The sequence below is a fragment of the Python bivittatus genome, unplaced genomic scaffold (assembly GCF_059951505.1).
Source record: "Python bivittatus isolate LINGU-HERP-01145 unplaced genomic scaffold, Pbiv_v1 ctg000320_np1212, whole genome shotgun sequence".
Taxonomy (NCBI): domain Eukaryota; kingdom Metazoa; phylum Chordata; class Lepidosauria; order Squamata; family Pythonidae; genus Python; species Python bivittatus.
The window spans coordinates 7,876,666-7,902,884 of NW_028277052.1; the positions used below are offsets into that span (position 1 = coordinate 7,876,666).

The window sequence follows — 26,219 nt, forward strand, 5'->3', positions numbered from 1 at the left end:
GCGGCTCGGCGTGAAAAGGAGAGGGCGGGGGAGGAGGAGGAGAGCCCAAGCGCCTGGGCCCCGCGCGCGCAGCCCTCGAGCGCGTCAGCGGCCCTGCGCTGCCACCGTCCTTCTCCTTCCCCGCCCCTCCTCCCCGCCCAGGCCGCGAGAGCGCCTGCGTCGGGGCGCGCGGGACTCGTTCTCCTCCTCCTTCGCGGCCCCCTCCTTTTTTCCCTCCTTCCCCCCCCCCCAGCAGAAGAAGCCGCGTCGGGGCGGCCGCCATGGCCCTGCGGGGGCCGAGCTGAGGAGCTGGGACGGGCCCAGAAAGGGAGAAGCTGGGCCTTGCGCTTGTTTACCGACCGACCTCCCCCTCGCCCCTCCCGCTCTCGGCCCGCCGGGCCCGGGAAAAGGAGGGCCTCGCCAAGAGCAGGTAATGGAGGCTGAGGGGAAGGAGGGAGGGAGGGAGGGAGGGAGAGGGGACCGTAGGCCCCGCCCCCTCGGCCCCGCCCCTTCCCTGAGCATCCCGGCCTCGGCCTCCCCCGTGGCGCTCCGTCCGCGCCTGCTGCCCCAGATCTTTCCAGGGTGCGGCGGGGGAGCCTCCTCTTAACATCCCCCCCGCCCTGGGATTGCTCGGGTGCCGGGTTTGCAATGTTATTACCTTGGGCATGAGGGGCTGCGGTGGGGAGGGGGTCTGTGGGGGGATCCTCCTAGTAGGAAGCTCCCAAAGCAAGGGGGGCAGGAAGTTCCCCGTTTGGGGAAGGCCTCGGTGGAGTCTGTGCCCCCAGGCGGAGGGTAAGCTCCCAAAATAGGTGTCCCTGGCCTGCGGGTTTTCCAGTTATTCCTTCAAAAAGCAGATATGTACAGTGACCGTACCCCCTTTATTATAAAAGACAGTCGTTTATTTCAGAAAGCTGTCCTTTAGATTTATTTAATTATTTTCTTGGTTTTGCTCTTGGATTTTCCTTTGTAAAGCAAAGTTATAAACCTAAGTATTATTTTTTTATCCTTATGGACCTCCTTCTGATTTGCCCTTTTCAGGTTTGTCCTATTTTCTAAGAAAATATGGTCACTGTACAGATATGGGATGCCATAGGTGCTGTTAAAAAGAGTTTGTCCTTACATGTTCAGGCTTAATACCTGGTACTAATTTCTCCCTTCCCCAAACCTGTTGTTTAGGTCTATCCTCAATATGTCTTGCTCTCCTTTCATTTTTGGTCTTCTATTTACGGGTCGGGGGTGACCCTTAATTTGCCTGGTGTTCTGTCCCCATCCTGTTTTCTGACTATGCATTATATACATTGGGTTGTTATGGTTCCCTCGGTCGTTTTTTGTTATGCTAACATGTGTCACTCTTACTGGTCCGGAATGCAGGTCTTGATCATTTACGGTGATGGTGGATTCTTACCCCGCTTAAATTTATGGGTCTCTTAGATTCTTTTAATTTAAAAATTTAAAACAAAACAAAGAGCTACAATCTTCTCTATTTCCAAGAATGGTTTGGGGCTCAGTATAGTCTGTGTATTGTTATTGGAAAATAAAAATGGTGGGTACAGTCTAGTGCTGTGTTTGAAGATGCGCTAACCAGCCCAGTAAAAAGTCAAGATAAGCTGGAATGGTAAAGCATCAGGAGGGAGAGTTAAAATACATGACCTTGCTAGCTTCCCTTCTGATGAAATTCACCAGGTCCAGAACTCACCATGACAGGCCTTTTGTCAATAGGAAAGCACCTAGCCCACCTTGGCTGATCTCAAAAAGTTAAACAGGGTCGGACCTGATTAGTACTTAGTGAGAGACTACCAAGTTCAAGCATCTTCAGCTAGATTGGGAAGTTGAGAAAGCATTGCTGAAGAAGGGAACCACTTCTTTATTGTTCCCAAGGAAACTACATGGGCATATCCATGTAGAATTAAGCTTGACTGTCCTTTTAGCCCTCTTATGGAAATTAATTTGTGAGGACACTCACAACAGTTTCAGTATACCCATCAGCCAAAAGTGTTATTTACCCACATGTTAAGCTAAAACAAACAAGCTATGCCGCAGCTTATTGTGTAAAAATCAAGCTTATACACATCATCAGAGCACATCACTCTTTGCTTCAGATCAGACTGGTAATAATGATTTTTATTATGGTCTTGGAATAATGATTTGTTCTTACCAAAAGGCAACGGATTACCAGTGTACTTCATTCTAGCCAAGGGGTTTATCCAGTAGATCTGTTCTAATACTGTAGACAAGATATAAATGAATACACTTATTTGCGTGCTAACTGAACAAAGCAATAAAACTGTCTGTTGTACTATTGGCGTTTTCTTTCGTAGGCATTGATTTGGTATTCACAATCAGAAATATAGAGGGTTTTACATTATTGTTGATTGAGGCTTATTTATTAGATGTGTATTCTGCTGAATCTATCGGACTCACAGTGGCTTACAACATTCACAGTAAAAAGAACATACAAAAATTACATTGAATTGGCTCTTGTTTATGCTGATAGGAAGTTCTGGATTTCTATATCACAGCATATTAGTCCCCTGTTTGTACTACTCCTGGATCACTTGCAGCTTAACAAAATATTGTCAAAAAGTATACCCACATTAAAACTATTCTTTATTTACTTTTCTTTTTCCAAGGATGCATCAGGTGGGCTAAAATATGTCATTTTCTTGAAGCAAGAGACAATTAAAGCACACTGAATATCTTATGATTTAGCTGAAAGGGAAGGAAATCTTTTTCTCTTCAAAAGTACAGCCCTTAAATCAGTAAAGACACATTTTCAAATAATAAAATTAGCTAAGAAATCAGTACATGATTGATTCTAACTTCTAGTTGAAAGACCAAAGGTTATATAGTTTAGAAGATAAAATAGTGTTATGCAGGTGAAAGTTTTAATTGACTTGCAGTAGATTCAGAATTCAAGATATGCCTGCTTCCTTGTTCTTCCTCTGTGGTTTTCAATAATGAGTAAATATAGCACAGAATACTTTTGAATGTTGGAATGATTTTTTTTTTTATCAGTGATTTAATTTCTGTATGGTAATGCATCTTATGACAAAAAAATTATTTGAAAGAGTCTCAATCCATGTTTGGTTTATTCTGCAACCTAGATGCTTTTCTTCTTTACAAGAGAAAAATGTTACTCTTATTCCAAGAAAGAAAAGTGCTATGTTTTTGACCTCACTAAAACGTTGTAGAGTAGATTTGACTAAAATATAGTTACTAGACAAAATTATGTCTAATAATCATAATTGTTTTAAGGGTTTGAATAGGATTTGTCTTTAAGCTAAGATCCTACTGGTTTAAAAAATATATTAAGTGCAAGGAGAAAGAGTAAACAAAGAAATAGTGTGCTGGACAACATACTGGCTAAAGAGAGAAAGCTATAAACTAGGAAATCCTTATTTTAAAACTTACTTTTCCTATATTCTTCCTAGGTGGCCTTAGGCAAGCCACACAATCAACATAAAAATCCTTTCTATAAGAGGGACTATATTGACTGCCTTTAGAGCAACCTTAGCCATAAAGGCCTGTTTTGGGGGTCTGCCATTTGTGTGCATGACTACCTCCACCCTGGGCATTAAAATGCAGTTGTTAACAGGGCCTCCTTGAGAAGTGTGAGCAGATTTTTTGGCAGCTGCTATGAAAGTACTCTATGGCTGATCATAGAGTCCTCTGAGAATGGCTGCTAAAACAGAGTGTACTGTTAACAGATATTTTGAGATGGATTGAGCGTGGAATCTTAAGGTTTGGAGCATCTTTTTAGTATTTTAACATCAACAGCAGTAATGAAGTAAGAGTAGCCTGGGAGAAATAGTTAAGCTTCTTTCTCTCCAATTATTTGCCCTCACATAAACATACAATCCTTTACATGTGATTTGTACAAACCTTAAACCATGCACATGAAGTTATTTAAACACTTGAAAGCACAGTACAGAAATATTATTTAAAAGCACTTTTATCATAGTACAAATGCATTTGAATAGCAGTTAAGTAGTTGGGCTGTTCTAAAGATCTGCCTTGTTAGTAATACCTATTCAAAGTTATTCTAGATGCCCTTAGCAAGAATGCAAAAGAGATTAATTATGCTCTTTATTCATGATGGATTTAATTAAATAGCTGGATACTTAGAATTGCATTAAGTACTTGATTTAATTGGCTTACTGCCTAGTAACTAAAAGCTGATTTCTGGTGAAATTCAGTGGCAGGTATTTAGTGCTCCAGTGTTTTGGATAAGTGACAATAAAAACTGTGTTTATTTTCAGAGAGAGATAGAATAGGTGACACAAGAACACATTCCTTTCTACAGAAAAGTTTCTTCCATATATGACTGGTGCAGAAGGTAGAAAGGCAACTGAACCAAACCAAAATGAAGAATTACCTCTACTTATCTCACTGTAGTTTCATAAGCTTCTTGCCTATGCCAAGCAATTACTACAGCAAATAGTTATTTAAAAGTGCATCTACTGATCTCAGCAAGCAACAGTGAAATTTTCCTGAACATTTTTACTTATAATTATGGTTTAATGTACTGAAGTTGTAGCAAAGTTAGGCAGCTTGCTCAGCACTTCAAAGTGAAGCCAATTTGCTTATTGCCAATATTGATTTATATATGCAGGCTTTCTTGGCAATGGATGCCAGATTTCAGTTCAGAAGAGTTGTTTTTATTTAGATTACTTGATTGTTACCTTCAACCTAAAAGTGAGCCCAATTGGCCTTTGAAACACCTTGAATATGTCACATTTAAAGTTTAATTTCTGGTGGTTATCAGTTGTACCTTTTTTCTTCCAATTTCTTCCCTTCCCTAGAGGCTACACACTTAAAAGAAACTAGATTTCTTTTTTATCTGGTTCACAGCAGCAGTTGGGGAATTATAGATTTTTTGCCTTTTATAAAGTACCATGTTTCTAGGCACTCTGGCCATTATAAGCAACATCTAGCAGAGTTGGCATGAAATAGCTACCATATTTGTTTTATTATCATACCAGTGACACATAAACAATATTCAGAAGCTTATCTGTTCACAAATAGGTCTAAAATGGGAAATTGGTAGTCCCATATTTAGATCTTTATGCTAAATACAAGAAGCTGTCTATGTGTGTTGGGGTAGTGTGAGCCCAGTAAAGTTATTTGTGGATGTGTGGGGATATGTTGTGTTGGGGGGGGGGCAGGAATTTCTGTATTGGTTTTTATGTTTTCTTACTGTTTTTATTGTTTTTCACTGTTTGTGATCCACCTAGGGTTATGCTGCATATGATGGGCAGCTATATAAATCTTTTTAAAAAATAATTAAGGATATGGGTATTCTGAGGGCAGGAAAGTCTTCCCCCTTCTAACCCTATAATTATTGAAAAGTTAATTATCTTGTTAATTCATGTAGTCCAGTTTAGTTTCACTGGGATAATATACCAAGATTTCTGAATCCATATTGTGTTGTGTTTACAGACTTGACTAGAAAACTCATAAAATTATTGGCAGTTATAATTTGATTTCTCTTCAGAGAGATAGATAAATCAAATCTTTATTATGGTCATACACAGCATAAGAGATAGATATAGAACATATTCATGCTTAGTAGTAAACCAAAGTTTTTGAATTGGTTTCTTGATCATAATTTCTTGAACAGGCCATAATAGATCAAGCATATGTTAACACAAAACTAAATCAGTACGGTATCTATATATGCAAAGCTCTGAGTAGCTTCACAGGTTAGAATTGTTACCTTACCATCCCCTATTAATTTGAACTGGAATTTGTTAGGTTCTAGGGCAGACAGAATTTTCAGTGCCTGTTTCTGGATGTATGTGAAGTAATATAGGATGATCTCTCAGCCTTAATCAACTTTTTAAAATTTAGAAATAGCTGTAAGTAGTTTTGCATAGCCTTGAGATAAGCTCCCTACAAAAACTCTTTCCAGGTAGCTTCAGTAAATAGAAATTGTTGATTAGCATTCACTCCATGTCTTTTCTATAGTTTAGGGCAATGAAGAAAGATAGGCTACTGCTAGAGGGAACATATAAACTCAGAACCTAAATAAATCTGCTTATTTAATCATTATTTTCATGTATTGATCTTTGTCTCTCCCCCCTTCCTCAGCAGCAGAATTACACATCTGTTGTGAACTTGCAATATTTTCAAAACAGTTGAGTTTGTGCTAGTCTAACAGTGTTAATCCTAAACCAGAAGCAATTTTTTTGTTTGAGGTAAACTGTCTGAAAATATTTAGCAGTATATGGTTCTATTCAGACAATTAACTCATTGTAAAGTTAAACCAGTGTAGAAAGGGTGAGAGCAGTACCAAATGCTTGTCTTGTTTAAACTTGAGCAAAATTCCAGGAAGTCAGTTCCTCTTACAGAAGTAGCTTATGTAACTAGAAGTTGATGGATTAGTGAAAACATACACACCTTGAACATTTCAACAGAACAACATGATAACAAATAATTATGTTCAACCTTGCTGGGGTGGGGAATTGGTATGGGAGAAGTACTGTTCTGGTTGAAAATTTAAAAGGAGCAGCATTAATGTTTAGGAAGTTGCTTCATGTGAGTGCTAATGAAGTAGCCCATTTCATGTGTGCTTTTCCTGGTGATTCAGAATATGTACAAATAAGTGCAGAATCTTTCATTATTATTTGAAATGAATGTTGGTGGATAGGTATACAATATTTGTGAAACTTGCTTTTTGTATTTATTGCAGTATAGACTATTTTAAATGAAAATACAGTAAATGTTATTGGGAAGCAAGCACATTAACATATTAAACCATTACCATTAACCATTAAACCATTGCAACATATAAAACCATAATCAAACATAATACTTTTAAACCACAGTGTAGGTTTGATTATGGTTTAATATGTTGTCATTTGCACTAAAACACTAATCATGTCTTACAATGTGTGAATCCACCCATTGTGACTTAGCATAACAGGAGAATCTAGCAATTATTTTTTGAGAGAGCCTTTAATCTTATACTGTCCTCCTTTGTAAAATGCCTACCCTATAGAACTGGTGTCAAAATTATTATCCTTTTGACACCAGATTAACATGTTTATTTATCTGGTCATTTATATGTTTAGTTTCTCCTTTTCTTTATTATTGCCTTTTAAATTGTTTTAAGATTGTAATTCTAACTTATTATACCTTAGAATTGTTTTACTATTTTTACCATTGTTTGTATTCTAGTCTATCTAATCCTTTAAAATATATGGATACACACAGACTTTAGCATACTTCTATAACAATTATCATTAAAATAAACCCCAGCTATAGAAGACTCAACATCAAGAACTTATCTTATTTTGACACATATCTAATTAGGAAATGGTGCATTTAAAATATAACGCATTAGAATGGATCAGGATAGCCATTTTGGATCTGTATTTAATTTACAAGAACCAGCATAGTATAATAGTTAAGTTGTTAGACTGGCACTGAGAAGACTCAGATTCTAGTCCATCCTCATCTACCGAAGGTCACTGGAGCAATCATTCTCTCATATGGTTGTTATTTGGGGAAAAATAACACCACCTTAAGCTCCTGAACGAAAAGGCAGGATATAACCCTAACAAATAGAAATGTGTCTACTGTTACTAAAACTCTTCACTCAAGTAATCTCACTGGGTGACTTGGGCCTGTCGCTCATTCTCAATGCAGTCTATCTCACAGGCATGTTGTGGGGAAAAACAGAAGGAGGTATAGTAGTGTTATATAGGTCACTTGAGTTCCTAAATGAAAGGTAGGATTATGTAAATAAATATGCCTAGGATTTGCCTGCTAGACTTGCTGAGCTCAGTGGGGATCATTTTTGTGTGTTGCATATGTGATTGTAGCCTGCCTCTTACAGTGTAGAAGAGTTAACTGTTTTGACTATCCCAACCATATCTTATATATTAAAAATTGTTTGAAGAACTGTGTGTATTTGTGTGCATGTGTACACACACACACACACACACACACACACAAACATTAAATCCACCTGACTTCAGTAGGCAGTATACTATGCAGACATGTAATATATATAAGCGACACCCCCCTTAAGACTTACTAGGATTGTATAGCTTTAAAAATATGACCATTCACACCTACACATTATCTTTCAGATAAGACCATCTTAAGAAAGTGACCTTAAATGCCCACTTCAGTATAAGGAGAAAGTTCTGCTATATTTAGAAATCCATGAGTATTACTGAAAGCAGCAGCAGTATCAGATGGAGCAATTAAATTCTTACAACACTTGAAAATGTACTGACTCACCTCATGTGATTTTATTATGTCAAAGAATATTATTGCAAATATTTTTTGACATAATGTCATAATGTTCTGAAATTACTGAAGAGAAATGTTTTTTTTTCCTGTATCACACTCAAGTTTGACCAATTAGTGAATAGGCAGGTGAGTTCTGACAGGATTAATTATTCTTGAGTCTGTGTTAGGTTGAATTCTAATATATATGGTTAATTAAGGATTTGAAGCTGTGGACTTAAATGTCTGAGTTTCTTACAGTCTGTGATACAGGGGAATCCAAGATTTAGCATAAAAGTCTTTGTTTACTATAACTTTCCAGAATATTACATATCAATATTTAACTGTTACAACTCAGTTTCAAATATTATGGCATTTTTCTAAAGTTTCCTGCAAATGCACAGTTGTACACAATTAATGATAATTGGAACATAATTAGGCCAAAATTTCTATTGCAGTGGAATAACCAGTAATTTACCAAGAATAATTTGACTGCAACAAACGTAAGCATTTAGTTCATGGTCCTATAAAATTCATAGAAGAATCAAACTGTATTTTTAGCTTAGCAATACTGCTCTGTATTTAGTTACAATATTTGCGCTAGTTGCAACCTTTGGAAAGTTTGCTTCAGTAAGTTTTACCATTGTTTAAACTCACTCCGGTGTGGCCTAGTCAGAGAGTACATTAAGCTATAGTTCTGACTAATGACAGCATCAAAGGAAGATGGGGAAGGAGCATTCACACCTGTGGTCAAGCAGCTTTTCTTCCCACAATAAGGATCATTAATACAGCCTTTATTTTACCTTGACGTGAACACAACATTTCAGTCTTTTATATCTTGTTTGAGATTATTGGCAAACAAGCAACATATTTTCACTAAGCTAACAACATAGAAATATTGTTTAACTGGTATTCTCTTAAGCACATATTAATGACATGTTTTACGATAAATTCCGAAAGATTTAGCTTTTTTACATAATTGAATATTATGTTACTGAAAAAACTTTTTTCACTGTGAACTTTTTTTCCCCCTCTTTCTAGGTCCATTTTGAATATTTGTTTTAGCAAGTATAAAAGTAAAATGGGCGTCAAAACATTTACCCACAGTTCCCCAGCTCACAGCCAGGAGATGCTTGGAAAGCTTAACATGCTACGTAACGATGGACATTTCTGTGACATCACCATTCGTGTCCAAGATAAAATCTTCAGAGCACACAAGGTAGTCCTGGCAGCGTGCAGTGACTTCTTCCGTTCCAAACTGGTTGGCCAAGCAGAAGATGACAGCCAAAGTGTACTTGACTTGCATCATGTGACAGTGACTGGCTTCTTGCCTCTTCTGGAATATGCATACACAGCAACATTGTCTATTAACACTGAAAATATTATTGACGTCTTGGCTGCAGCTAGCTATATGCAAATGTTCAGTGTTGCTAGCACCTGTTCTGAGTTTATGAAGTCAAGTATTTTATGGAACACCCCCAGTAGTCAGCAAGAAAAGGTACTAGATACAGGCCAGGAAAACAGTGCAAACTGCAATTTTACATCTCGGGATGGCAGTCTTTCTCCAGTTTCCTCAGAATGCAGCGTGGTAGAAAGAACCATTCCCGTCTGCAGAGAATCACGGCGGAAGCGTAAAAGCTACATTGTAATGTCACCAGAAAGTCCACTTAAATGTAACACCCAGACAAACTCCCCACAGGTTTTGAATACTTCAGCTTCCTATGCAGAGACTAGAAGTCATCCTGTGGATTCTTCCTTAGCTTTTCCTTGGACTTTCCCTTTTGGAATTGACCGAAGACTCCAATCAGAAAAGGTGAAGCAAGTAGAAAATTCTCGGACTCTAGAAGTGCCTGGTCCATCTGAAGCATCTAGAAGAATTTCAGATTATATGACATGTGAGAGCACAAAAACCAGCTCACCTCTGGTGATTGAAGAAGATGTGCGTGTAAAAGTGGAAAGGTTGAGTGATGAAGAAGTACATGAGGAAGTATCTCAGCCTGTTAGTGCATCCCAAAGTTCTTTGAGTGATCAGCAGACAGTTCCTGGAAGTGAACAAGTTCAGGAGGACCTTTTGATCAGTCCACAGTCATCTTCTATAGGTAGAATCACTTAAATCTATGTGTGTTTCATTGTTTCATTAGAGCTTGAGGTTATTTTATGTTCATTCTGAGTTTACAAGTGGTTCACAAGAAACACCAGTACCATATCATGTAAAGGTTGTATGAAGATGACCGTTTTCACTGTATTTCAGATGAAATGATTTGCCATATTCATGTAGTCCACAAGTGTTGAATTTTCTTTCTTGCAATTTGAAACTTTATTTGCAGTGCACAGAAATAATTGCTTTGATTTGTGATATATTAAACATTTTTCATAAGCCATTTTAGATACCTTCTGTAGAAAAACCAGGTAAAAGTAATAAACTGGACTAATCTAAACTAGAAGTCCTATTGAGTCAGTGGGCCTTATTTCCTAGCAAGTATGGCACTTTGCACAGCAGGGCAAGAGCAGAAGAGTTATTACCTCTGTTTTGAAGCTTCCTAGAAGGAAACACTTAAATCACAGAAGTTCAGTTACATTGCTGCTTTGAGGAAGCAGGAAAAAGTTCTAGTGGCAATACCTCAGTATAGTTATATTGCTATTTTTTGCATCATATTTTGTGTAGCTCTTATGTTAACAATGGATATTGGCTGCATTTCAGTTCAAATTAAATTGTTTCATCTATTTATGTTTTTGAGTGAGCAGTTGTGAATTTTTGAATAGAAAAAAAAGTGAACATTTTTTACAGTATTAACTTATTAGATGCCTCATATCTAAACTGCAGAAATGTGAAAGTGTGGTTTGTAAATTAATAAAAGAGGCAGAATTTATTTTCCTGCAGTCCTTAGAAGAAGGCTGGTTTATCAGACTAATGTAATCCAATCCATACTGTTCAGCACATGGAAGTAGGAGTTTAGGAAAGGAATTGCTAGTGACGTGTGATTAGTCATACAGATTTATTATTTGAGCAGAGTAACATAGACTTAATTGTATGAAATAAAGAAAAACAAAGAAATTTTTTTAATGACTTGTCAAAGAAACAGATGGCTAAAATCAATTGTCAAGAGGGAAAGTATGGTCTTTAAGAAAGCCTCTACCTACAGAACCTCCTAGAAAGCCATGTGAGTGCTCTAGACGTACATACACAGGATGTGGACATCTTGTGGCAATGAAAGTTCTGTATGCCCTGCACATATTCCCCACTCCACCTTGCAAGAATTGTATTTTAATTGTGCTTCTTTTTAATGACTTGTCTTCCTTTGTTACTGTATTTTTCTTGTCATTATAGTTGAGTGAGGAGTTGAATTAAATTAATATATGAGGAAAATATCTTCCGGTTCTGATTCAGGTTGTCCTATGAAAGTTCTAAGGAAACCCCAGTGATCTGGACCATAGTTCAATATTCACTTCTTTGCTACTTTTTTCCTGCTCATTAAATTTCTTGCTGGTTTTCTTAGGAACTACACGTGTCATCAGAAGGTCTGTTTTGAAGTCTTTGGAGGTAGAGTTCTAGATCCTTTTAGTTGCAATATCTGAAAGAGTTTTCCAACATACTTCCCTGGGGCACTAATTATGCCCATGGACATCTCCCTGCCTGCCTGACTTTGCATTAAAGTAAAATTTTAATTAAAAAGTGGGACATTTAAGGTTTCTAAGCAAAGGGCCAGTCTTAACTTCATTCTTAATTTCTAAGGATGTCTGTGGGCCTGAAATGGACCTTTAAGCTATTTTAGAAAACAAAATTGATAGGATCTGCTGCCCAGTTTTGTGTGCCTGCCTATTTAGAAAGAGAACAAATATAAAAAGGAGTAATATCGATTATCATGGGGTGGAGTGAGACTAGTGGGGATGAAGGTAGTATCCTAGTAAATCAAGGCTTGGTTTGTCTCTCGCAGCCATTTTGGCCATTCTTTGACTGGATAGCCCTGTTACAAGAGCATCCACAGCATTTCTCAAAATATCAAATGAGCCTACCAGGCCAGAAATGTTGGGGACCATTGTCCAGGTATAATGATTACTTATTTCACCACATTCTCATTCAAAGGTACATTACAGTAATTTTTTAAGTGTGATAATCATTTCTAGAGTACAAAACATGAGAAGATGCAGATAGAAAGCCATTAAAGACCACATTTCTTTTGTTTCTGATTAAAACACTGGTTTCCATCACTGCTTTGTGATTTACAGGAATAAATATAGAAGGCGTTTGCCAGAAATTCAAAACAATTTCTATAGAATATAATATAAATATTTTAATGCAGCGTGTTTACAAAACTAAAACAAATTTTGATGATTTCTACTTTGTTTTATTTATACATAATAAATATAAAAATAATAAATCTATAAATAAATTTCTAATTTATTAAATCATTAAAGTGTTGTTAGTAAGTAATTCTTCTAAATCAGCAATAGCCATCATAAAAAAAAAGTTGGCATATTAAGTAGAATTTCTTGATGGTTAATAAAAACATAATAGCCTGCTTCTTGAAGTTTTTTTCTCTTAAACTTCAGTGCATTAATCAGAACTATACAAAGGAGGAAAGGACTGCAGAAATCTAGCTATGGAGCTCAATGTTTTATCATAGCTTTTTAAAAGAAGATAATTTGTTAAGCAAAATCTTGGAACTATGTTCTCCCATTAGACAGCCTTCCAAAATACTTTTGATCAACAGACACGCTTATTTGTATGTATGATCAAAGGATTGTCTAATACACTGATAGTGTTGAATATATTGTTTACATACATTTCTGTATGGTAAAACTAATATATGGTGTCCCAAAATATTAAAAGGAAAACAAACGTGCATTTCAGATGTATGTGCCCAATTTGGATATCTTCCCTTACCTGAGCAGTACATCTCACTGAACATCTTAGGCTGCTATGTTTGTTACTATTTTAAAAAATCATTATTATTATTATTATTATTATTATTATTATTATTATTATATCAATTTATATAGCCACTCATCTCACCACAGGCAACTCTGGGTGGCGTACAACACAGCTAAAAACAATAAAATACATTAAAAATAAAACAAAATGAAACAGAATAAAAGGAAGTTAAAAATAAGGAAGCCACCTCACTAATTCCCCTGTCCCCTGGAGTCCCCAAGCCTGCTGGCATAACCAAGCCTTAAGGGACCTCCGGAAGCTCAACAATGATGAGCCCAGTCTCACTTCAGGGGGGAGAAGATTCCACAGCGCAGGCGCCACAGCAGAAAAGGCCCACCACCTGGGGCCTGCCAAATGTATCTCTGTACTTCCCTGGGCAATGAAACCCGTAACATGCCCTCTCTGCTGGATCTGGTAGGACAGGCGGATGAAATCGGGGAGAGGCAGTCCCTCAGATAGCCCAGTCCCATGCCATGAAGGGCTTTATAGGTCAACACCAGCACCTTGAATTGGACTTGGAAACAAACTCGTAACCAGTGCAGCTCACAAAGCAGAGGTGTAGCATGTGTTTTACTAGAAGCACACAGAACTGCTCGCACTGCTGCATTTTGCACCAGCTGAAGTTTCCAGATATTGTTCAAGGGCAGCCCCATGTAGAGCGCATTGCAGTAATCTAACTGGGAGGTGACCGGGCATGAGCGACTGTGAGTAGGTCCCTGTGATGACACAAGAAATGGACGCAACTGCTGCACAATACAAAGTTGTGCAAAGGCCCTTCTACCCACGACTAGAGAAGCAGAAGTTGTGGCTAGAAGGAGGACCCCCAGATTGTGCACAGGGTCTGTTTGGGGCAGTGCAACCCCATCCGGTACCAAAGATGGTGAAATCCTAGAACCAGAGGGGCTCGCAACCCAAAGTACAGTGAGTGGACCTTTGACATTAATTAAAAATCCAAGAAGCTTGGCATTTTTGTTTTATAATTTTCTATGTAGGGAGGTGAACAAAATGTTACTGTCCCTATTTCCTGATCAGTTTGGCTGAATGTGTCAAAAAGAGTGTGCAGGCTTTGGCTGTGTGTAGAGAGGCCCATGCAGTCAAAATCAGATGCTTGGTCAACTGGCAGATACGTCTGTGGAAAAATAGTCTGTAGATATAGGTCTAGTTGCCCTCACCGAATTTTCTCATTTGCATGAAGATCAAAGGGAGCAGTGGTGTCCCAGCTGCAAAGCTATCAATACAGAGGTGGGACAATCAAAATGTTTGATATTTATTTATTTATTTATGTATTTATCATATTTATATAGCCGCCCATCTCTCACAAGGTGACTCTGGAAGGTGTACAACATTTTAATGCTCTTTTGTTCATAATAGCTCTTTGTATTATTCTGTCTGAAGATGCAGGAACTTAAAAATGGTGTGAGTTCCAGTGTTGGCAGTTTCCTGGGATATCAGCTAGTTTTAGACAAGTTGCTGGTTGCATCAAAAAGTTCACTGATGAAAAGGGCTCCTTTGTCAGCAGTGTTTTATATTCAAGTCTGAAGAGTAACTGCAGTAAGAATCTAGCATCCTGAGTTTGCTTTTTCCCACTTCTCTCCTAATCCTTTTGGTTTTTCTACTATATCTTTTAGGAAGCTGTAACTGTGGATGGGGTTTGATTTATTTCAAATTTTTGTAGGATATTTGGGCCTTTTTTAATTTGCCGCATAAAAATGTTTCAAACGCTACAATGTATTTGAATACCATGTTAGGTTTATTAGAGAGGAAAATAGTGATCAGGACCTGTTTTGCTCTATTATATACATGCATGAACAGAAAAATCATCCACCAGCTTGTCACTCAGTGCCTTGGGAATTTTAGGCATCACTAGGGTGCACTTTATCTTCATTACATTACATTAAATGGGATGCCTTTTCCAGTGGAACTTTTAGATTGTCATTTGTTGGGATGCTTTAATTTGTCTTCCAGCATTTAGCAGAGGGTTGGACCTGTTGACCTAAATGGTCCCTTCCAACTCAGGTTTTATGATTTGAAAGTATATCTCCATCCACATTCTCTTGCAACATAATGTGCTGGCATCTCATTTATACATAATTAAAGCTCAGTAAAGGTTATATGATAATGTCTGCTAAAACTTTATAAATATTGTTAGGAATGCAACTGGAGATATACCTGTGCTATCTAGTCATTTTAATTTAGCTTTGACAATACCCTTAATATTTAAAATTTTTTAAAAATGCAAACATATGAAGCTGCCTTACAATATAAGGCTTTTGATTCATGCAGCAACATCTAGCTGAACTTCAGAAAAAACTAAGCAAAGACAAAACCTGATAGTCAATGGATTGGAGACCATGAGAAAATTCAAGGTGTTAAGTTAGACTGAGGGGTTTAAAAAAAAAAATCCTGGAGGAGAATATTGTTGCCAACATACTACATGGTCTTGGCTATGTACTGATCAGGATTCAAGCTTGACTCAAGGGAGCCTTTTCTTTTTTTAACATAATATAGTCATCTGTAACCAGCAGTAGTTTCCCAGGGCCTCACACAAGGATCTTTCCAATTCTACTACAGAGAATCCTTTAAATGAAGACACCTGGAACTGGAACCCACAATCATGTTTAGAGAACATTTGTCTCATTACTGAACAATGGGCCTTCTTTCCCTCGTTTCCTAAAGCAAAAAGGTGTCGATGGAGAACAACAGCATTACAGTAAAAAAAATAAGTCAGTGCCTTAAATTGATGCTAATTTCTTTTTCTTAAATATTAAACACTAAAAACAATCATACAGCCCTACTGATTTTTCAGTATCATACTGGATTTTACACCCACAGAATTTTGTAAATGTTCCAGTCATAACAGCTTTCAATTTTTAAACACATTTAAATACAAGGTATTTTAACAATTACAAGCAGTTTAAATAGCCTAATACTGATCTTGATCATATTGACTGAGAAATAAATCCCGGTGAATTAAGTGGGACTTCTAGATAAGTATGGTTCGGTTTGTAGACATGAGTTAAAAGCAAATCAACCAAGTCCTGATACCTTAAAAATAGTGACAGGGTTGTCTCTCCTAGAAAGCTGGATGTATATGGTTTAAGATCTCACGTAATCAGAATCCAAACATGGCATTTCTAAAGCCGCACTTGCCATGAACTAAGTAATCTTCAGGATATGGTTTCCATTAAAGGGCATGTTGTGTCATCAGCTCCTCTGCTGTACTATATTGAGGGAGTCTTGCAGTGCTCGCAGTTTGTCTGATAATCTAATAACATTTAACAAATCTTCCTCCTGTACCCTTTCTCTGTTTTGACTGTTTCTGATGATACTACAATCATTGAGTTATGAAGGAGCTTCAGTACAGATGAGTGGGAAACACAGTACTAACAAATGCTACACATTTAACTGACAGCAAATCCTGTTGCTTCCCATTAATTTTGCTTTAGAGACACTCTACTTCAGATGGGACTGTTTGGGGTGTATTGAGCTATAAGCAACACAGTGCTAATCTGGCACCAACATTGGGGAAAGGCTATGAAGGGGAACGTGAGCTTTAATTGTTTGAGTATTATTTGTTTCTGCCTCTGTGCATTGCACTATTTAGCCCATTTTGTGTCCTTCCCTAGGCATTGTTTAAACAATAAACTCGATTTGTAATCACAGTCCTGCCTCCACTTAACGTGTATCTAAACCTTTTTCCGATTGAAAAATCCCCTGAATCCAAATAGGCCAAATTTATTATAGTTTTCTTTATAAATTATGCAGAACACTTTACATCACTATCCTATTAGGTGATAATAGAATTTTTAAATATGCCAGCAAGATACACTGTGGTCCTGTTGTTAGTGAAAGAATTGCGAGGAGGATATGAAAAAAACATTACTATGGTTCCATTAAACTGTAACTTAATGTGTATGGTTTATTTAACTGCCCCTAGGTTCAATAGATGAAGGTGTCACTGAAGGATTACCAACACTACAGAGTACTTCTGGTGGGAATATTCATGTGGAAGATGATGATCGGTATGTATAAGTATAGTACACAAAGCATTCTGCAGGACAGCCTTCTTCACTCTGTCTCTTATGGCTTCCAGAATTTCCATTTGCCTTGCTACTAAGAGTTGCAGGAGACTCATGACATGGGCAATGCCAGGCTGGAAGAAATGGATTTATAGTACCTGAACTAAATCCATGTAGATAGATTGCTGGATTGAGTCTCCTAAGATGACGACAAATGTGTTATGCAGAAGCTGACGGACCTCCTTCAAATTTAAGCAGAGCTTCCCTGGAGAAATGCATGGCTTTCTGAACAAGGGAATTTAGAAGTCCATGAACAGAAGCTCTAACATTCACCATCCACTGCCTGAAAAATCTGTCGCCAGATTTTTTTACATTTTACATTCCTAAGCACAACTGCAAAAAAATTTCATGCAGTAATACTACTCAGAGCTTCCTACCTTGAGTCAGTCACTGTTTCTGACAACCTAAGTTCCTTTTCACGTACATGTTTTAGGGGATTCGGTTGGCTGACAGTGTAACAAATACATAGTTACAGAGTGGTTTAAGTGAAGATTAGCAGAACAGAATAAATCTGCATCTTTTTGTAGTCCACATTAGGGAGATAATTTGAATTAAGCAGAGTCTCACTTTTTAAAAATTGGAATGAACATCTGCCAAAAGGATTCAGAGGTAGAAGAGGTGTAATATGTTAGAAGCTTTGATGTGGCCAATAAGTGACTTTTTTGTAAAAAAGAAAAGAAAAAAAAGTAACATTAAAAGCTCAGCATGCCTACGGCAGCACCTGGGTTGTTTAAAGAGCACACTCCTCCTTCAAGCATTTCCTGGAATAGACATCACTCTATAACATCATGTGCCCGCAAAACATTTCTGACCTTTCCCAAAGTTGATACTTCAATATCATGCAAGTATCAGCTGTTGAAATTATTATTATAACCAGTATTTTATACCAGGTTCACTGTGACAGTATTTTAATTGCAAATCTTTATTTTCATACACTGGCCCTTCCCTTTCAACGAAACTTCCACTGTGTTTAAAATTACCCTTTAAAGAATTCAGTAATTTAATATAATTTAGTAGACTTAGATTTTTTATTATTGTTATTATCTTTTTGAGATGCATTTGTGCTGTATTTTGTATACTTGACCTTTTTCCTCTTGATCTGCTACTAAAAGAGTTATTATTTGCTTCTTCAGACTGGAGAATGTCCAATACCCTTACCAACTCTATATTGCTCCTACAACCAGCAGTACAGAGAGACCTAGCCCAAATGGTCCTGACAGACCTTTTCAATGTCCAACTTGTGGTGTTCGATTCACCCGTATTCAGAACTTAAAACAGCACATGCTCATTCACTCAGGTAAGGATATTTGTTGGTCTGCTTCCCAAAGGCATAGTTTGAACAGGAGCCTGTATGTATGTCTTGAAGCAATGTATAGCTGTGTGTTGCTGCCCACTGCAAGAATGCAGTAAAACTGAAGAATAAATCAGCTTTGATTTCTGGAAGGCTGAGGATTTAGATTGGAAACCAGAATGCTTCACATGAGTTTTTTCTAGAACTAAAAATATGGTAACAAATATACCGCACCTGATTTTAGTCTTTATGCATTTCTCTCATGTCATTGAATCCTGTCTTCATGCAAGATGGGAAGGATGTTCTGGATAAATATAATATTTTCTACTCTTAAAAAAAACAAAAAACAGGTGATATATATTTAACACAGAATGGGTAATATGGTTACTTCCAGATAAATGTGCCATGGTGTCCACTTATCTCCCCCAGTAGGCCTCTATATGTTCCTCAGATTTATACTTCATTCTTTTATACTTGATCATTGATAACTTTTAATGTATTTATTTACTTTGGTTTATACATCGCTCCATTTACGAAGACTCTTGAGTGGCTTACAACCCACTGATACAAGTTGGAATAAAATTAACAAAATCCATTAAGAAATTACAACCAACACGATGTGCCACCACTGGGGGTAACATAGTTTTCATTCGTCCTTGTGCTGAAGAGATGTGCTTTCACAGCTCTTCAGAAATGTAATAGGGGGATGGTGGTCTGGAGATCCTTTATTTGATACACAGTTATAAGATTTGAATTCTTAGCTTTGGGGAAATTGCATCTAGCACTTGAAAGTTTTGGCAGAATTACCCTCCTGTTTTTAGAAGTTTCAGATAATAGCCTCTGTGTAAATTGGAAGACTTGTTGCCATTAGGAGGGCCTGGAATTTTATTCATGATGCTTTTCAGTTGTGAAGATGTTCTGCTTATTCCTCCCGCAGGCATTAAACCATTTCAGTGTGACCGCTGTGGGAAAAAGTTCACCCGGGCTTATTCGCTAAAGATGCATCGCCTGAAGCACGAAGGTAAACGCTGTTTCCGGTGCCAGATATGTAGTGCCACTTTCACTTCCTTCGGGGAATATAAACACCACATGCGGGTTTCCCGGCACATTATCCGCAAGCCTCGGATTTACGAGTGCAAAACATGTGGCGCCATGTTCACCAACTCTGGAAATTTAATCGTTCATCTGAGGAGTCTGAACCATGAAGCGTCAGAGCTAGCAAACTACTTCCAGAGCAGGTGAGGTGCACAAAAAGAAAAAGAAAAAAAAACTATTAGGGAAACGTACTTTTTTTCCTAAACCATCTTTTACTACTTTCACGGCAGCCTATAGTATCCTTTTTCATCAGGTTGCCAGGTTTATTGCAGTCCCATGTGGAACTCAAGTCTTCTCCAGCATGGCGCCCTCAAGATGTGTGGGATTACATTTTGTGTAATCCAAAGCCAATTTGGCTAAAGGTGATGTTGGTTGGGAACTAAAGGAATTGTAGTCCAGCACATTTGGAGAACACCATGTTGCAGGCAGGATGCAGTGGCCCTGCCCTGTGCCAGTGTTTTGGAATATATGACATTCATCTGTCGGTAGAGATACAGATTTCAGGTAATCAAAATAATAAGCTGCTTTTAGACTGCTTTGCATCAATACTTTATTTTCCTGTCCATGTGAAAAAATAGCAGTGCTGGCAATAATGTTCCTTTCTTGCTTTTCTTTTTACAATTGCTCTATAATGACGACATCCAAAAGCAATAAAGCAGCATTTATATGGCGAATATAGTTTGAAAACCCTAGTTATACTTAAATCCTACCTTTATGAAGAAGAATGAAATGCAGCTAACCTGAAATAGGTAGTCGTACCAGTTTTAGAAAGAAAGAACACCACCGATGTTGACCTTTGTAGACGTTTAGTCCTTTGAAAGCAGAACATTAACTTAAAATTGCTTTATTTTTCCTGGATTATATTCAGTAGAACTGAAAACCTGCCAATCATAGAAACATTTCTGTGAGCACTTTTCCTTGCTTATTTTTAATTTATCAATTCTGTATTAAATTGCCACCCAACCTCAAATTTTATTCTTTTCCGAAGGAGGCTTTTGGTTGGTTGGTTGGTTCAGAAGCTTTCCAATTGTTTATATATACCGTGTAGATCTAACAGGCATCACTGATTCAAAATGCTAGTGTGTGTTTTTGTTTAAATCAGACAATTCTCATTTCTTAGCAAAGTAGATCTGTTTCACTTAGCTGTAACACTGCAGTTAGCACCAACCTGTGTCTGGCTGACAAGTAACCTCTCCCCAACCTTTGACCTCCCTTCCAGTGACTTCCTAGTACCGGACTACTTAAACCAAGAACACGAAGAGACTCTTGGCCAGTATGAGCTAGGAGAGCATGGATTTGAAAGCAGCTCTTCTGTCCAAATGCCGGTTATTTCACAGGTCTCATCAACACAGAACTGCGAAAGCACTTTCCCGCTGGGGCCTCTGGGTGGGTTGTTAGAAAAGGAAGAAGACCTGCCCGAGCAGCCGAAGACCATCGCAAGCGCCGAGGCGAGCCGAGAGGAGCCCCCGAAGCCTGGGCTCTCGTCTATTACTATCGAATAAGTCAAATGTTTGGTTTCCTTTTTTGTCTTTTTGGAAAGTGCCTGTGTTTGGTCTTGTACATTTTAATTTAATTTTCAGGAGGGGGTGGAGTGAATGTACCCCTTTTCATTTTATAAGCTATGCTGTTAAAGCTATAAACTGCAACAGATGTTACACTATTCTTCACATCTAAATGGTCACTTGTACGGAAACATTTTAAGGCTGAAATGCAGAGGAAGATTTGGTCAGAATAAGAGGATTAAATTTGAAGAACAGCCAAGCACACCCAAGGTCTAAAATTAGGCCTGATAACTTTTGGCATTGCTTTGCCACCCTAATTTTGCAGTACTTCTCATAAGGAAAAAGGTATTGATGGCTGTCGAAGACTTGTTTTGACTACGAGCAGTTAAGTAACTAGTGTGGTAGACATTTGATTTTTTTTTTTAGTTAGAAGGAATCACTTTTAGTTTTTCACTTCATTAGCATGCACATTGTAACCGTTTTTAAAACTGGATGATTCACTGGCTTTGGCAAAATGGGGGGGGGGAGGGCTGTGCAGTTACGCTCACCTGTGCTGGGCCATGCCTTCTTAGAATCTTCTCATGCAAATGGCCTTATCCAGACTTCCTTTTCTGAAGTAGAGCCATCAGGAAATCCTAATTAACATTTAGGAAATTGGGATGCTAGGAAAGTATGACGAGAAGTGAGTTTACAAAAGTCAAAAATGCCTTTGCGCATTAATGTGCTTTTTTCAAGTTATGCCTGAATGTGTGCTATTTACTGCAATTTATTAGCCTGTTTTTAAGTAAAACAAGCCATTTATTTTCCTTTAGAGGCCGAGTTTCAAATCAGTGAGAGTTGTTTACAAAAGACCTGATTGCAATGATGAAATGTTCCTATTCTAAATCATTTTTATACCCTTGCCAAGCTGGTTTCATAAAAGCCATTACTCTGACTGCAAGCACAGGTCCAACAAACAGTCACCAGAAAGAGTTGCCATATTATTTTCCCCTAAAAAGATTCTAAAGAGAAGAAAGGGCATTTTCAGGCCAGCAGTTTTGGTTTTGTCACCAGCGTCTTATTGGTAAGTCTAAAAATATATATTTTATTCCCCCTCATTTGGATTTGTTTAAACCATCTTTGTTATTTTTTTTTTAAGTATGAGATTTATCAGAGGACATAAGTGATTTGAATTTCATGTTATCAGACTGAGGATAAAATAGAATATAATAAATGGGGGAAATGTTTAAAGAACTGCAAAAGCACTGATATTTATGCAGTGGTGACTGAAGTTTGTGGAAAACTTTGAAAGTAATAGTTTTGTTAATAGCAAATCCACCAAATCCAAGGAGACTGTTTCTTGCACTTCTCTGCAACTTCTTAAAGGGCTTGATAGAATTATTAACAAAGATTACACTTAGAGTATTTTATGAGATAGGCATAGGTTTTTCTTCCAATTAATTTTAATAAAAAAATCAAGTCACTCTTCCGGACTGGTAAACAAAATGTTTTTAGTAAAGGAATTTTCAGGTTGGAATATTTCAGAATATTTATTAAGTAAAATAAAACTCATATAAGGAAAGAGGACATTGGCTATACTATACATACAAGAATTTTACTATTCTAGTAATTCCTCTAGGAACTAAACCATTTATTTTCTTCCATATATGTAGGATAAACCCTGTTTAGTCACACATTTCATTGAGAGAGTCATTTTACTAAAATACACAGCTTTGGGGCAGGGGGTGAGAGTCACACTTTGGCATATTTACTGGGCTCCAGACAAAGTAGATGGGTCTAAAAGAAATGCGGTAAATATTAAGAAGCACTGTTGAAGGGGGCTCTGAGGATCGCAAATTGGGCTCCTCAGATCTAAAGGGAATAGGAAGCCAGTTAGCTTAATCAAATAGACTTTACGCGTAATCTAGCAAGTATTGTGTACTTATCTAACCTTGATCCACAGGGACTTTTTTCTACCTGCACGGTGCATTTTATCTCCCATAAGGTCTGTGATTAGGAGCAACTTGTTAGTGCAGATTGATATGTCCACATGCACATGATGTAAATTTAAAATACATTTCCAAAATTGCCTGCTTTCTGAAAATAACACTAAAACAAACGTTTTTGAAGAGATATCTTCGAGGTCAGATTTTTATTTGCTTCCTGAAATGTAAACATAGTTAAACGTTTGTGTAATTCCTGTTCTACCATGTTGTGTTACAGCACAAAAAATCCATATCTTGATATATTTTCAGGAATTTATAGTCTCAACCCAGCAGGGGATTTGTTCACTTATCTCTCACCCTCAAAGAGAAACCTTTCCTTACGTAAGCATTTCCTATCTGTAGAGCTACCTGTCAATTAAAAAAGTAATTTTTCAAGTTTCCCTCCTTTGACTAAACATATGAAAGTGGCCAGGATGTCAGACATACTTCAGTTAGCAGCAGTCAAAGTGAAGCACGCAAGCAAGGGAAGGTATTCAGAGTCTAAAAGCAGAGGCGTATCAAGTCTTCAGCAATGCACACGTTTAACTTGAAAATATAAACCCTGCTCTATGCACAACCTATTTTAAGTAAGGAGTGTGGCAAACTGTCCAACTCATGGAGTACATCTAGCCCCCATGGTAATCTTGTTGAAGCCCTGAACGTTTGGATTCTGGCCAGCACTGGCAGCAAATTATGTTCTCCACAACAACACACTCTTGATCAATTCATTATGGCTGGCCTTCACCCTTCCCTTCCAGCTTGAATTTTCAAGGAGAATCTTTGCATCCCATCTAGATGTTGCTACTGTCTTCCTTGCAGAGAACTGTCATATAATAATTTCCAAATAGCTCAGTGGTGACCTTAACAAGCAACAAGGTTTTCATGGAATAGAACTTGTCTTGATTTAATTTTTTCTCAAGATATTAGAGTTTTTTTCATTTGTGGACAGTGCATGTTAATAACGTTGGGTTCATTTAGGTGACGCAGTCCCTTAAAGTTGCTAAGATACATGGTTGACTGTTCAGGTTATCCATGTGTAAAAGGATCTCCATCTATAGTGTGGTGCCCCAAAAGTCAAGGTATGCAATTCAACCTTTTGTTTCAATGAATTGGGAGAGAGGCTTATATCCCCATGGAAAACATCTATTCCCAAATTCAGTTTGAAAAGGGTAATTAGTCCTATTTTCTGACTTTTCCCATGGGCGAAACCTGCATGCTTACACCGAGGATAGAAACATGCGTGCTCATGGCAGACAATTCCATATTTTCTCCAAGCTGTTATAACAAAATATCCATTTTTGGATTGCAAATATTCTTATCACCAGCTTCTTATAACTATTTTTTTTTTAATCAGTTGATCTTTTTCCTCAGACTGACCAATTTTTGCTCCCAGTTCTAATGCAAATACAATAGTCAACAGTGTCTTTAAGAATAGTTCTAGTTTTGGCACTTATCATTAGTCTGGAAAGTGTAAATGTGATTTTTTTTTTTTTAAAGTAACCAGTGCCGGTGTAGCAAAATATATAAATATATATATTATATTTTATAAAACTATAGTCCCTAGGCCCCAGGTCCCCAAAGAGATTAAAATTGTATTTTTTTAACAATGAATTTGCAAAATTTTGAATAATGGCTTTGGCCTGTTTGTTTGCTTTTTGTTTTGTGGGGAGAGGGTTACTAAATTTTTTTTCACCAGCCTGAAGATGGCAGAGGGCTAAATCTGAATCCTTGCATCTTAAAGTCTATAGAACATGGCAACCAGGAGTGTTGGATGGCATTCAATGCAAACAAGCCATTTTTTATTTTTTATTTTGGTGTTGTTGCTTTTCTGCAGAAGACAAGGCTTACTTTTCTGATCCTAATAAAGGCAGAATGAAACATTGTTCAGTCCCTGATCTCAGATTACTGTATGGAGTTAAAAAAAAAAAAAAAAAAGTTCCTGCTTAGGTCCTCCCATACTTTGCAAGTCGTCATTGGCTGGGAAGTAGGGTGACACCATACCTGATCAGTAACACACAGCTGGTATTTTAAAAGATGCCATTATTTTTTAAAAGGCAAAATGCACCGTTGTGAAGTTGGTTGTTTTTCTTTAAATTCTCTGTACGGTAATAAAGTACTTCAGCTGCTTTCTGGAGAGTTTGGAGACCCCTGAAATGGGTGGCACTGTTGTTTGATTTGATCTATGATGCTGCATGCTGCTGGTTTATTCTGACTACAGCCCTAGTGAGTGTATTTCCTGACTCCACATGTGCAGTACTGTCTTGTCTCTGGGCCGTTGCAGAAACCTTAAAGGGGAGGGGATAAAGCTGGAGTTAGAAGAGTGACTCAATTCCTCAAGGGCCATTCCAGCAAAAACTTTATTAGCCTTCCCCTTTAACTGTGCCAGTCCTTGGTCACCAGACACATCTCATTCAGCTTTCTTTTTTTCTTTCTTTTTCCCTGTCTGTGCTGACCACAGCTAAGCTTTTTGGCATGTTGATTGACTTAATGGGAAGACAAATGTTTTTGGGTTTGTTTGTTTGTTTTTTTTTAATGTTGAAATACACTTTACATTTTATATACTATATCTGGCTATTAGTATTTTTAAGGAACCCATAGTTCTTGGTGGCTATATATATATATATACATATATATATATTTTTGTGACTTTTTGTAAACTAAAGTGCCGTTTCACTGTTACAATCATTTTTAGAGTTCTTGTAATCAATGTGAATATCATGGTTTTTTCGAGATTTGTTCTGAGCCTGTAGTGTTTGCTTTTGTGATCCTCCGTGTAATGTATATATTATGTATAGTTACCCTGTACTGAAATATTAGCTTGTTTGATATAAGATGAATATGTATTGGATACCTTTTTTTGCTAGCCTGGTTGTTTAAACTTTAAAAAAAAGCCTTCAAAAATTTTAAAAAGTGATTGATCCCATTATAAGACAAAATTGAGCAGGAAGAAAAACTAGTTTTGACTGTCTTTGGATAGAAACACAATGCTAAGATTTTTCATTAAAACATTAATGTTTTACGGAGTAAGTATTTCTCTTCTCTGGCATTATTTCTTCGTCACTTCACAGTTGATTTTCAAGAACAAAAAGGGGTACATAGGCCTTAGCATTTATAAGGGTGGACAGTTCTTATACTAGC

The 26,219-nt window shown here is 37.5% G+C and overlaps 1 protein-coding gene across 2 annotated transcripts; it reads left to right on the plus strand.

Moving 5' to 3' along the window:
* ZBTB44 (zinc finger and BTB domain containing 44) lies at positions 1-24,577 on the plus strand. 2 transcript variants are annotated; one of them, XM_088139034.1, is made up of 6 exons: positions 273-409; positions 9,259-10,316; positions 17,088-17,172; positions 18,363-18,526; positions 19,458-19,758; positions 20,835-24,577. In XM_088139034.1, the coding sequence occupies exons 2-6, from the start codon at positions 9,299-9,301 to the stop codon at positions 21,115-21,117; spliced, it is 1,851 nt and encodes a 616-aa protein (XP_087995160.1). In that variant the 5' UTR covers positions 273-409; positions 9,259-9,298; the 3' UTR covers positions 21,118-24,577. The 2 variants fall into 2 exon arrangements, with proteins under 2 accessions (XP_087995161.1, XP_087995160.1); XM_088139035.1 differs by lacking the exon at positions 9,259-10,316 and having other exon boundaries at positions 1-409.
* The last annotated feature ends 1,642 nt before the right edge of the window (positions 24,578-26,219 follow it).